This window comes from Apaloderma vittatum, unplaced genomic scaffold (assembly GCF_000703405.1).
Source record: "Apaloderma vittatum isolate BGI_N311 unplaced genomic scaffold, ASM70340v1 scaffold5305, whole genome shotgun sequence".
NCBI lineage: Eukaryota > Metazoa > Chordata > Aves > Trogoniformes > Trogonidae > Apaloderma > Apaloderma vittatum.
In genome coordinates this window covers 11,574-25,129 of record NW_009717518.1, presented here as the reverse complement: position 1 = coordinate 25,129, position 13,556 = coordinate 11,574, and the positions used below count along the sequence as shown (strand labels likewise).

The following is a 13,556-nucleotide window of genomic DNA, read 5'->3' as shown; positions in this document are numbered from 1 at the left end:
CCGTCACGGCCGTGGGTGTCGAGCCTGGCTGCCCGAGTCCGGGGAGACCTCTGTGGTGTTGGCCTCTCCGTCGTGGGGCAAGTTGCTGTGGTTTGGGCTCTGGAGGACACGATTAAACGTAGAAATCTGCGTATCTGTTAGACTGTCCAGCCGGGTGGCAGTGGTAAGTTACGGTGTGCTTGTCCTAGCAGGGCTTCTCTGCTTCTTGATGGAGGGTGCATGCTCTTAATTGGGGAGCTCAACCAGTTTGGCTTCCATTTGGTTCAGGATTGAGTTTAGTTGAGGGTTGGGCAGCTTGGTTCCAGCTCTGCTTCAGCAAAACTTCAGAGCCCTGGCATTGCTTTAGTCTGAGGTGAAAATAATTCTTGCATTGTAGTTCAGAATGATAATTTGTCTTCATTCTCCTACAGTGAAGATAGAGGCTGGGTCTGACTCTTCTGATCTTGATTTTTATTTTTTTCTGATCTTTTCAACCAGTCAACTTTCTCTGGTTTTCAGCTAGACCTTTTAACATTATTTAAAGTTAAAACATAATAAATGTAAGTTGTCGTGGCAGTTTATGAATGCTTTTGATGTACCTCGTTGTATACGGTTAGACTTTTCCCCTGAAAAGTAACAAGTATCATGTTAGGAAATCATTGCGTAAGTTTTCATTGGTATTGTTGTGTTTAGAATTCCATGTCACGCCAGTTCAGCTTTTGTTGACGTTATTAATTCTCAGTATAAAATCCCAGCAAATAGAGAGCAGATTATAACAGATTATCAACCATGATAATGGAAAAAACAGTGACTGTTTAATTTATTGAGTAACCTTAAATTTGAAACTGCCAACATTAAATAGTAGAGGTAGAACGTCAGTGAACCTCTGCTGGTGACTCATCTACTGAGAGTGTAACTTGTGTACAGCAAAGATGAAGCAAGTCATGTCATCTGCTCTTATATTGAGTCCATTCTGATAGACTTCAAGGAAATAAATCGCTGCAGTTATGAACTATAAGGCACTCTCTCTAGTTGGCATTTAGTTAATGAATAGCACTCTGTTTTAGTGAAGATACTTCTAGTTTTATGTGGAAATGCTTTAAGTGAAGGTCATTCTTTTTATGGAAGAAAGCAACTACAAATAGCAAACACAAAGAATAATATGTAGGAAAAAAATTTAGTGTGGCATTTTTCTTGTTTTCTCACAGCTTTTTTATTATTAATATAAATCTGCTATAAGTTTCCTTATATTTCATAACAGGTAACTTCAGAAGTGTTAACATATGTTTTGCTTTCTGAATACCTGTGCTGGCACCTCTAACATTATATTATATATGTGTGTGTATATAATGTTACCTTATAGAATTTTTTTTACCTTGACTATGCAATATGTAAATAATTATATGTATAAGTTTGCACACTTTTTTTTTTTTAACTTTGATAAAGCTGGAAAACTGTATCTGTGTTGGTGCGGACTTACAGTGCAAAATTGAAGGTTCTCTTTCTTCAGCAATGTATACAGAATCTTTGGGTACTGTATGCATGCATCTTGGCCCTTTAAAGATATGTGCGACTAAGTTTTGAACCAGCAGCTCTTTTATGTTAATGGTATGCTAAATCTTTCCTTTCAGTGTTCTCTAAATACCTGTGCTTAAGAGAGGTGTTCATGAGCAGACAGAACATAACTGAAGATAGACTTGGATTAAAGAGTTAGCTGTATCTTGGGGATTTTTGTAATCTTACTGAGAATATTTCTATATTCATAGTCTTTGCTGCCCTTAAGTTCTGTATATAAGCATCCTCTAAATATTTACTGTACCAAAGTCAGTAATTAAAACTTTATATTAGTTTCTGTAATAAAACTGTCTTGGCACTTAAGTTACAAAACAAAATCAAAAGGACTTGGATTGTGTTTCAGTTCAACTTTAGCAAGTTACCTTCTAAAGAACAGCGTAGGTTGTAAGTTAGTTTCTTTGATAAATGAAGTGAAACACAGAGGGATAAAATATCTGTAATGCTTCAGGTGTGACATACCTAAAGAAGATTAAAATTTAAAATCACTCTACTTTTACTGAAGTATTTTCCAAAAAAAAGTCCCCTCCCTTTTTGAAGCATGGATGAAACAATATACAGTCTTAAGAGTTATGCATGAAAATTAACTTGACATGACGGGCATACTTTTTTTTAGCTGAACTCTAAAAATATCAATTAATATTGTTTTTAACTTGTATTTTAGAAACCTAACACTGAAATATTTAAGAAGCTAATGCCTCTGGATTTTGGAACGAAATTGGTATGTATAATGAGCCTTCAAAAGGCTCATCATTCAACATTTACCTTTTCATTGTTAAGGAGTGTTTCTGTTTCACATGATTTTTCTGCCTGTTGCAAGACTCTACACTTACCCTTATTGTATTTCACAAAATTTCTCCCTGCAGCCTATCTGGGCCTCGCTGAATGGCAGCACAGCCTTCTGGTGTGTCAACCACTCCTCCCAGTTTTGTGTCATCAGCAAACGTGCTGATGGTGCACCCTGTTTCCTCGTCCACGTTGCTGATGAATATATTGAATAGTACTGGTCCCAATACTGACCCCCTGAGGGATTCTGCTAGATACAGGCCTCCAGATAGACTCCGTCCCGTTGACCACAACTCTCTGACTTCTTTCCTTCAACTAGTTCACAATCCACCTCACTACCCCATCATCCAGACCACACTTGCTCAGTTTAGCTACAAGGATGCTGTGGGAGACGATGTCAGATGCTTTACTGAAATGCAGATAAACCACATCTGCTGCACTGCCATAATCTATCCACCTGGTTATGTCTTCATAAAAGGCTCTCAGGTTGGTCAAACATGACTTCCCCTTGGCAAAGCCATGCTGACTGCTCCTAATAACTCTTATCCTTGATATGCCTGGAGACAGTGCCAAGGATAAGTTGTTCCACCAGCTCTCCAGGGATAGAGGTCTGCCTGATCTGTATTTACCCGGGTCCTCCTTGCCCTTTTTGAAGACTGGGGTGACATTTGCTTTCCTCCAGGCCTCAGGTACCTCACCTGTTGCCCACGACTTACCAAAGATGATGGAGAGTGGCCTAGCAATGACTCTTGCCAGCTCCCTCAGCACCCGTGGGTGCATCCCATCAGGGCCCATGGATTTATGGGTGTTCAGGTTGCCTAACTGATCCCTAACCTAGTCCTAATCAACCAGGGCAAACTCCTCCTTTATCCTGACTTCCTCTGGGGCCTCAGGGAACTGGGGCTCCTGACGACAGTCTCCAGCAGTACAGACAGAGGCAAAGAAGGCATTCAGCAATTCTGCCTTCTCTGAATCCTGTCACCAGAGGATGTACCCAACTCATTCACCAGAGGGCCTACGTTGCCTCTAGTGTTAGTTTTATCTGCAATGTATTTGAAGAAGTTCTTTCTGCTGTCTTTGACCTCCCTTGCAGGGTTTAATTTCAAGGAGGCCTTAGCTTTCCTAGTTACCTCCCTATATCCTCTGACCACAGTCTTATATTTCACCCAGGTGGCCAGCCCCTCCTTCCATGATCTATGGACTTCTTCCACTTGAGTTTGCCCAGCAGTTCCCTGGTTAACCGTGTGGGTCTCCTGGCTCTCTTTCTTGGTTTCCTACCTGTTGGGATGCACTGATCTTGAGTTTGGAAGAAGTGATCCTTAGCTCGATTGCCAGAACAATGTGACTTAAAACTGCTAGAAAAGATAGTAGAGAGAACAGTCACAGAAGCCTCTTGATGTCTTTTTCTTGCATTAAAAAAAGTCTTTATTTTCCAGGGAACTGAAAGTCTTGCTTTGAATACAAAACCAGAAAAATAATTGATGCAGTTAGTGAGGTAGCTTTTTATGGTCTGTTTTCTGGACTAATGATTTGTCTTTTGGCTGTGTTTGATAGGTGATTTTGTATCATGCAAGAATATACTTAAGTTTCTTTTAAAAAGTTGCTAGAAAATGAGAGCAGATCTTTGCAGTTTACTTACTTTTTTCCTACAATAAATGACTAAAAATTACTGTTCATGGATTGAGGGAAAAGGATTTGAGAATTTTGAAGTGTTGATCTTGCAGCATGTTGATTAGTGCCACGTTCAGTGTATATTAAATGGGACTGTTTTGCCTTCTTTTTTTTTTTTTTTACAGCCTAACTGCATGTAGGTAAGAGCATCTGTGTTCAGTTTTAATGTTAACCTACCTGTAGCTCTCTGCTAGGTTTTAATTAATCAAAGTCAGAAACAAGAATGTACAGGGAGAGGTAGTTTTGAAGAGAACAGGTTTTGAAGAAACTGGTGCAGGAATCAGAACTGTGAACTGGCAGGACAGATAGGAATATGACTTTATCATATTTATCACTGGACTCCCAGCAGGTGCATCCATTTCTGCCTGGGTATGGGAGAGGGTGCTTGATACTGCAAAGCCTTCACACCAGCATTGTACTTCTGCTTGGGGAAGCTGCTGCTGTATCTCAGTGTTAAAGCTGTGGAATTCAGATTCCAATAAGCACTGAAATGGAAACATTTTTTTCCATCCTCTTCTTTTCCCCCTTTTTACTTTTAAACTAAAAGCTCATTAATGCAACCTATGTCATACCCCATGCTTCTGAGTATCTGGAAAATAATTGCTTAGGGAACTAAATGCTAGTCTTGACACATCTGTGATTAGTGTTCCCAGGAAATAAAAATTGTTTTATCTCTGAGTGTTTTTTCTTCTTTTAGAACAGTTCTCTATACTGTCATAATTAACAGTTGTCTTGAAGTTAAAGTTTTCGTTTCCCTTCGTATCATAGAGAGGTTAATCACTTTGACAGTACTTGGAGCTCTTTTTTCTTTCCATTTAAAAGTTATTTATAAAGATATCTTAAATTCAGGATCCCTTGTGTTAGATGGAATCCAGGATATCCTCAGTGGGGCTTGTAACGGGAGAAAAGATGCACTGAAATAAATTTTCTTGTTAAGCTGGAGGTTGAACATGCAATATCTTGATTTATAGCCTGAAAATTGCTATATTCTGCTAAGCTGTTGTTGAAGGTATTACCTAACTAAATTTGTAGTCCTACCAGGCTAGGTGAAACCTTTTAAACTCAAAACTCTTAATAGTTACTGTAGCTAAGCTGAAAAGATGCTTCATACAGGTATGGAAAAGTCTTTGTAAAATACATGAACAAACAGATGCCGTCTGTCCATATTCTTTAGCCAAAACAGGGCCATCCTGGCACCCCAAGACTCCCACCTTCATCTGGTTCTCAGTGTGCAGGCCTTGCTCATGTCCATCCCCAGTGTCTGCACAACAGATACAGGGGCACCTGCATTCTGCATTCTTAATTACATGGGTTAAAATATCACACTCCCATGTAACAAGTGATAGGATGAGAGGAAATGGGCTCAAGTTGTGTCAGGGGACGTTTAGATTGGGTATTAGGAAAAATTTTGTCACCAGAAAGATTGTCAAGCACTGGAACAGGCTGCCCAGGGAAGTGGTGGAGTCACCATCCCTGGAGGTGTTTAAAAGTTGTGTAGATGTGGTGCTCAAGGACATGGTGTCGTGGTGGGTCTGGCATCGTTGACTTAACGGTTGCACTTGATGATCTTAGAGGTCTTTTCCAGCCTAAATGATTTGATGATTTCTGGTTTCAGATTTCTGTGTTTGTTAGAGGGTAAGTACATGTATATCTGTTTCAACCTTATTTGTGTCGGTGAAGTTAGTATGTGATTAAACACCCATTCTAATCTTCTCTTTTATTTTTGCAGTGAGTTTACATGGAAGAAATGCTGTGGCTGTTCTCAAGCTCTCTTACAAACTGATTTCAGTGTAAGTAATTGCTTGATCAGTATCATCAGTTACACAGTGTGCTGGACATAGATGTGTGTATTTAAAGTTGTGTGATGGATTTTTCTTTTCATTAAGATTTTTTTAACATTGCTCAGAGAACTTTTATTTGTTCAGATTTTGGTTTTAATATGTCAGGTCAGAAGCCCTTCCTTCTATATGTTCAGACTTGTTAAACTTGAACCGTGGGTGAGTGACTTACACGTGCTTCAAAGATTGCCTTCTGTATTTTTTTTTTTAAATGTTCATAGTAGAGACCATTCACAGGAGAACCGTTCACGTGATCTGCTGAGGATTTTCCTATACAATATGTATTTCTACCAATTTTAATTCCAATATATTTGTTTTGCTCAGGTTTCAGTGTTGCATCGTCTTGTGTTGAGGAACAGAAGTTCTGCTGTTCATTGATCAATGTGACAGTCTTTAGTAATTTACGAGATGAGCCAAACTCGGGGCAGATATGACTTCTGTATTGGTCTGGTGTTGGCTATGAGTTCCAGCATTTTCATCGGAGGAAGTTTCATCCTGAAAAAGAAAGGCCTTCTCCGGTTGGCTAGGAAAGGCTCCATGAGAGCAGGTAAATACATGTTTAAGAAGTTTGCTAACATGTCAGTTTTCCTGTTTAACAGAAGATTACTAAACTTATGGTCTTGTTTTGACTTCTGTTTGTTGCAGGTATATGAAACGTAAAACAGGTAGCTGATGTCTTTTTTTTCTCTAGTGTCAGATACACCTAACTCTGTGTGCGAGACATACCATTTAATTTGCATGTAATGCCCTCTAGGGACACTTATTGAAGGATTGCTTTGCATGCCAGTGAAGTCTAAATTGTATTTGCAAACTGAACTTGGAAGCAGCTCTCTTAACTACATCTGTGCTCCTAAATGAATGAATTTAGGAATGTTAACTTCATTTGAGTGTCAGGAGATTGTTTTAGAACACTAAAAAAATCACATGTAGTAATTGTGTGTAACAAATAATGTCCCTCAAGGGTTCATGCTGCAAGCAGTACTATTTAGTGTCTGCATCAGTGACAGAGACAGTGGGATCGGGTGTACCCTCACTCAGCAAGTTTGCAGATGGTGCCAAGCTGTGTGGTGTGATTTCAACCTCTCTAACTAGAAAGCTTAAGTATCAAAAGGCTGCCCACGTTTTTAAGGGCATGGGCTGCAAAAATTATTTTATGTAACGGTGGTGTTATCAGTGATGGGGTTTACTGTTTGTCAGTGTGTTTTTAATGGAGCAGCAAACGTTCTTTCAATTTTAGGGGAAGGTGGTCATGCATACCTTAAGGAGTGGCTGTGGTGGGCTGGACTTCTTTCAAGTAAGTATCAAAACTACAATCTCCATTATATAGTTTAAGTAAATAACTGTGCCACAGGTGGCAGTAGTGGTTACAAAAAAGGTGTGAGATGGGGATTCTACAGTGTATGGTAATGCCGTCTGGTGATTTGATGGGAGCAGCTCTGATGATTTTTACATAACTTCTCTCACACCAGAAGTTCTTTTATTAATGTAAAAGTCCTCTCTGGACAGTGGAATTAGGCCGACATTGGTCTTCCTGTATCTCTTCTAGCACAAGGATTCTGGTTTTTACCTTAGTAGATAAATGCTTGGATATATGGGATTCTTTAGAGGGAAGCATATTTTGAGCTGATGTCTGTTTTCTGAATTTTTTAAAGTTTTTTTTTCATTGCTTGAACTGTCAGTTTTACTGGCTGTGTTCAGGCTTAACGAACGCATTGCCCTTTAGTCTGCTGTTGCAGATTGCCTCATGCAGTTGTTCATGGCTCAAGTTGGCAGGCTGGGGAGCTACAACTGAGATACCAAAATAAAACACCTGCCAAATTGGCTGAATTAATACCTCTTGTAGCCCCCCAGCTTGTTTTTATAATGTTGTAGCAGGGGAGGGTGTGTATGTGGGAGCTACAATTTAGACACCAAAATAAAACACCTCCCAGTTTGGCTGAATTAATTTTAATACCTGTTGTAGTCCCCCCAGCTTGTTTTTATAATGTTGTAGCAGGGGAGGGTGTGTGTGGTGTTCTCGTACTGTTAGCTGAACGTTATAATTAGAACTTCCCGTTGTTCCTTTACTGCATGTTTGTGTCTATGAGAACACTTGCACTGATTCACAGGTTTGTTGTGTAAGACAACCTAACTCCTGTTTTTTTAATTATCGTTATTATTCTGCAGTGGGAGCTGGTGAAGTAGCTAACTTTGCTGCCTATGCTTTCGCACCAGCTACGTTAGTGACTCCTTTAGGAGCTCTCAGTGTTCTTGTAAGGTAAGAAACACTAACATAAACTGGTGTGATTTCAGAGAGAGAAGTAAAGCATTTATTTAGAAATACTAAGATACACTGCAATAAATGGGGTTTGTTTTTAAGAATAAATAAAGACTGCTTATAAACATCAGGAGTAACTTTTAAGTTTCTCCATGTGTGAAGTGACTATGCTATAAAAGGGTTCTAGCAATGCATCTACACCTCCATCTGTGAAAAACTAGCATCTTCTGCATTTTCAAAACACCTTGTATATAAGTATTTTCATTCCTAAGTAAAGATTTTTGTCGTTTAAAAATTATTTTTACAGGTGGTTAGATACATTTTTTGGGAGGCAGCATAAAAAGGGAGAGATGCCAAATATGAACATGTAGCTCTGTCTATAGCAGGTATCTTGAGACAGCAAATCAGCTATATAGGCCTTTAAAAGCTGTACATTGTGTACGCTGGTGACCTGTAAAGTCAAAGCAGCCTGTAAGTTGAAGAGCAAATGAATGGAACGTTACTAACTCCATGTTTGCTGGTGCTTTTTTTTTTTTCATTTTAGTGCCATTCTGTCATCTTTCTTTTTAAATGAAAAACTTAATCTACATGGAAAAATAGGGTGTTTGCTAAGTATCCTGGGATCAACTGTGATGGTAATTCATGCTCCACAAGAGGAGGAAGTAGAAACTTTGAATGAGATGTCCCACAAACTAGGTGATCCAGGTAAGAAAAATGCTGGCTTGGTATGTACACAGCCCATCCTTTCTCTATTACAGTTTCATTACTGCTGCTTTCAAGATCCCGAAAGATAGTTTGTGTTTGCTTCATATTGTCGGAATGAAGTAGAGATTTGAATTCTGTGACATAATTCTATAGGGAGCTTTACATGATGCCAGTGAAGTTGTCTGGGTTTGAACAAAGTGTTGAGTGAATCACTGAGAGGACAGTTTAAACAAATGCAGCAGCACAATTGGATAAGCACATTTCTACGATTAGAGTTTTAATTGGCCTGCATCACTCTGTAAGCCCCCTATGAGCTATCCTTGAAATGAAAAAGTAGGTGATGTGGTGTGGGCTGAGAAGTGTAATCCTGGAGACTAGCTCTTACGCTTACATGGAAGAGGAGGCACTCGCAGATACACAGCTGCAAAATATGTGCAGACAAATCCCATTTTAAACACAAGGAAATGGCAAACAGAGGCTAAAAAGCTCTTAAGGAATGACCTCGTTATTGGAAATTTGGTGCTGAATGTAGCAGCCTGCCATCACATACCTCCCCAAACAGCCTTTGCACACCAGCCTGTATCCAGTGGCCTCTACACCTCAGTGAGCCTGTGTGTAAGGCAATACAGCAGTCTCATCTTGTAGCTGTCTTCCTGATAGACTGGTAAAGGTAAATGAAACATCATGCCTGAGGCTCAGTCTCTGTTTTAGCTAGCTCCCTCTAAAGCTGTTTTAACTTTGGTGTTGGAGGAGTAATGAGAAACACCCTGAACTCTTCTGTTTAAGCTGAGCCAATTGCATTGATAATTAGTGTTTTCTCTGTACCTCTAAGATGCATTTGATAGTGTACATCAATAACAAGCTTTTATTTTTTCTTCCCTCCTCAACCACAGGTTTTGTGGTCTTTGCAACTCTTGTCGTCATTGTGTCTTTAATTCTAATATTTGTGGTGGGACCTCGCCATGGACAGACCAACATTCTCGTGTACATAACAATTTGCTCTGTAATTGGAGCATTATCAGTCTCCTGTGTTAAAGGTTTGGGCATTGCCATAAAGGAACTTTTTGCAGGAAAACCAGTGCTGACTCATCCCTTGTCTTGGATTCTGCTGCTAAGCCTTATTGTCTGTGTGAGCACACAGATCAACTATTTAAACAGGGCTCTGGATATATTCAACACTTCAATAGTGACTCCAATCTATTACGTAATCTTCACAACATCTGTTTTAACTTGTTCTGCCATCCTTTTCAAGGAGTGGCAACACATGGCAGCTGATGACATTATTGGCACCTTCAGCGGCTTCCTGACTATTATTGTGGGGATCTTTTTATTGCATGCCTTCAAAGATCTTAACTTCACCCTTGCCAATCTGCCCCTCTCCTTGAGGAAGGATGATAGAGCAGCAAACGGCACTTTGCTGAACACATACGACTGCTTTAATCATGACGAAGAAAGTTCTGCCTGCCTAGGGGAAATACAATCCACTGAGAGTCTCTCAGCCAGGAGAAATGGAAGTCTATCAGCCTTCTGAAAATATCTACATGTTACTTAAGAAAAGAACAATTGTGTAACTCTGGAATACTTTTTTCTGCTGTGAAATGTCTGAGCTTGTCTGGAAAATCATGTACTTTTTAACAGTATGTGTAGACAATCATTAATTTTTGTTTGATTAATTTGGATAAAGAACAGTGAAGGGGGTTTTATTTGCCTTATTTTTACTTTAAAAAAATACTAAAATGACCTCAGACCACAGTTGGTTGTGTTGCTTAAGTTATGTGTAAATACTTCCATTTCATTCTTCGGTTTTCAGATGTATTGCACTAATGACAATTTTATCAAAAATAAATCGCTTTATTTCTGCATTGGTGGTAAAAAGCTTGCAGGCAACTTGGATCCTTTGTACCTGGTGCCCTGACTGAACACTGAGTGACTGTAAACCTGCTGAAATGGGAGCTGCTGTAAGTGCTCAGCCCACTCCATACAAGAGGAAAGGAAACTCCTACAACTAAGCCAGACTAATCCTTTGAACATAATGCTTAGTTAAAGCTGGATGCTAAACTTGCAGCCTTCACATTAAAAAACAAACCAAACCCCAAGCTCACCCAGAGTAGCTGGCAGCTACAACACAGGAGCTTCTGCTCTCCTTGGCTAGGTGAGGCAGTAGGTCTGGCCAGGCCAGTTTATGCAGGAGGAACGATTTGAGGCCTTAATAGTAACAAAACCCCCCACTGCTCCCTCTTGCATAGAAGAGGTCAGGTTCTGGCTGTTTGTTGCATCAGGCTGCCCTGCTCTGGAGAGCTGCTCTGAGCTTTTGATGTTACAGCGTGAACTCAAAGGAGTGCAGTTTTGTTTGTAGTAATTCGGTTACTGCCTGCGACACTGAGGTTTTAAAAAGAGACGAAAACCTTTGGAATATCATGTCATTGCTTAAAAAAGGGACAAGGCAGGGACATGGTAACTTAAGTTTGCAAAGACAGAAAATAAAAATGAGTGATAGTTTTTATAGGAACATTTCTATGATAAACGTGAAGGTTGAAGACAACTAGTTACTGTTGAAAGTTATCAGTTTTAGTGTTTACTGTTCAAGTGTATAATTAAGTTCATTACTAGGACAAAAATACCACCTGTGAAACTATGCTGCCTTCCTTTGGTACCTGTCATAGATGCAGGCAGGGCAAAGGTGTCAAAGCAAGAAAAAGATTCGTTATATTATGCTTGAAAAAGGGGATTTGAACTTCTGCCTATTTTTACGGGGCATCATGTCCGCAGCACTCAGACACAGGAACACATCCTTGTGACGCTTTCGCAATGAAGCGCCCGGTAACAGGGAGCAGCAGGGAAGAGCTGAAACTGCCGGGGAGTCACTGACCTCTGGGTTGCTGCTTCCAGTGTCAAAGCACCAGCCTATGGAAAGAGCAGGTTACGTTTTGTTGGGACAGGCACTTAGGCCTCCAGACCTGCCCTGTTTGATGAGAATAATTAAAAATGAAACAGCTACCTCTTTTTTGCACCTCAGTGCATTTTTCCTTGTAGGTAGGAGAAGCAGGTATACCAGGTGAAGAGGTTTTTTAGCTCCCGTCAAGTCTAATAAACCTCTTGGGGGGAAAATAAAAGTAACCTACCGTGGAGAAATGGGAAACAAACATCTTAGGACCAATGTCTGAATTCTCTTGAGCTCATACTGAAGGCAAAAATGTGATCATGGAATATGTAGTAATACTAGTAGTTTTAAGATGTTAGAGACCAATTGTCCTACTGCTGAAAGTTAGCTGGTAAGAATCAGAACTTAATTTACTCACGTCATGATTAGTCATTTTTAAATAGTTCTTAAAAAAAACCCCAGGCTTTGTTACTAAACAAATTCTGCAAACAGGGCCAAGCCAAAAAACCTCCTGTGTATGAGACCCCTAAACCAATGACTATCCTAATAGATTAAGAAAGTTCTTAATTTCCTTAATTGAAGCCTGAAGCACAGGGAAGCACTTGGTTGACTAGACATCTTCCAAGAACTCAAAAACTTTTCTTGAAGAAAATCTTGTAAAAGAAGTCCTGCAACAAGCCAGCATAACAAAGGACAAGTGTTTCCTACTTCTGTTTCTGCCCCACTGGCCAGCCTTGAGTGCACTCCCACCACATCAGCGCCCACTCCAGAACAGCAGCTCTCAAGCACAGATGTCCTGGGAAAACCGGTGGCCGTGGAAATTTGCTTATAGATTGTCTGGCTAATCTCTACCCTCTGTTTTGCTGAGGAATTTTGTTAATTTATTTTCTTTCCTCAAAATGCAGTTCCCTGCCACACCAGTACCTACACATTCCTCATCTCCGGCATCCCTCCGCGGTCAGATGCTCAGAAACATCTCAGAAGAGCCGAGCAGGAGAAAAGACGTCCTGTAACCTCACTTTGAACTAGTAAGAGAGAAAAACAGGTTCTCGGAGGGATGCGTTCTTGGTTTCCCACTTTGGGTTTGAAACATCAACCAAATAACATCTCCAGAAAACCATATCCTGGGTAAAACTTGTCATTATCTGTCGGTGTCTTGTCACATTTGTTTTGGACTGATCCTACCAGGCAGCTGAAAAACTCTGTTAGGCTCCTGCAGTAAGGAGGCAGGAATTAGTACTTTGGGCTGAATGGGTTGCTTTAAAATTCAATTTTTCCAGTTGCCAAGTTTTACAAACAATTTTACTGATGCTTTGCATAATACAGTAAATGTAATTAAACAAATACTTTCCATAAGTAAATCATGATTAACACCATTAGAGCTTAAGTACTGGGATAGATGAAACACCTGATCACTGTAGTCAAGATTCTTGTAAACAAGAATCTCTTATCACTTGTAAACATGTACTTTTGTACACAGGTACGTATCGCCAACCAAAATACCCAGTGTGTTAGAAGCTCTCATTAGGAAAAAGTAAACAGTCCCCATTCAAATCAATCAAATTACCGCCTTTAAAAAAAAAATCAGAATACTATCAGTCACTTCCATGTTAAATAACTATAAAACAATCACCTTAATTAGCCTTCATTTCCATAATTACTGATCTCAGAGAATAGTTTTGCAACGAGGAAATGTAATCAACTGACTAGAAAAATTATTCACAAAGCACCAGCAGAGGTTGTTTGTTGGTCTGTTTTTTCTTTTTTATCTAATTTTTTTTAATAAAGGCTAATTAAGCAATTAATGCTCTAATACAAACAATTAGGAATTGATTTCTAAATATTTTTTTTTTTCTACAGAATTCAG

The 13,556-nt window shown here is 39.6% G+C and overlaps 1 protein-coding gene across 2 annotated transcripts; it reads left to right on the top strand.

Moving 5' to 3' along the window:
* Window positions 1-2,213: 2,213 nt before the first annotated feature.
* On the top strand, window positions 2,214-10,654 carry NIPA2 (non imprinted in Prader-Willi/Angelman syndrome 2). Of its 2 annotated transcripts, XM_009869914.1 has the most exons (7): window positions 2,214-2,272; window positions 5,738-5,798; window positions 6,171-6,393; window positions 7,084-7,140; window positions 8,013-8,103; window positions 8,648-8,808; window positions 9,702-10,654. In XM_009869914.1, exons 3-7 carry the CDS (start codon window positions 6,255-6,257, stop codon window positions 10,337-10,339), a joined length of 1,086 nt encoding a protein of 361 aa, XP_009868216.1. In that variant the 5' UTR covers window positions 2,214-2,272; window positions 5,738-5,798; window positions 6,171-6,254; the 3' UTR covers window positions 10,340-10,654. The 2 variants fall into 2 exon arrangements, with proteins under 2 accessions (XP_009868216.1, XP_009868217.1); XM_009869915.1 differs by lacking the exons at window positions 2,214-2,272; window positions 5,738-5,798; window positions 7,084-7,140 and having other exon boundaries at window positions 6,255-6,393.
* Window positions 10,655-13,556: the final 2,902 nt, after the last annotated feature.

Excerpts from the sequence above, each read along its gene's own strand:
- NIPA2 (XM_009869914.1), top strand. The coding sequence starts at position 6,255 with ATGAGCCAAACTCGGGGCAGATATGACTTCTGTATTGGTCTGGTGTTG. Across the intron at positions 6,394-7,083 it reads GAAAGGCTCCATGAGAGCAG|GGGAAGGTGGTCATGCATAC; the intron begins GTAAATACATGT and ends TTTCAATTTTAG. Across the intron at positions 7,141-8,012 it reads GTGGGCTGGACTTCTTTCAA|TGGGAGCTGGTGAAGTAGCT; the intron begins GTAAGTATCAAA and ends ATTATTCTGCAG.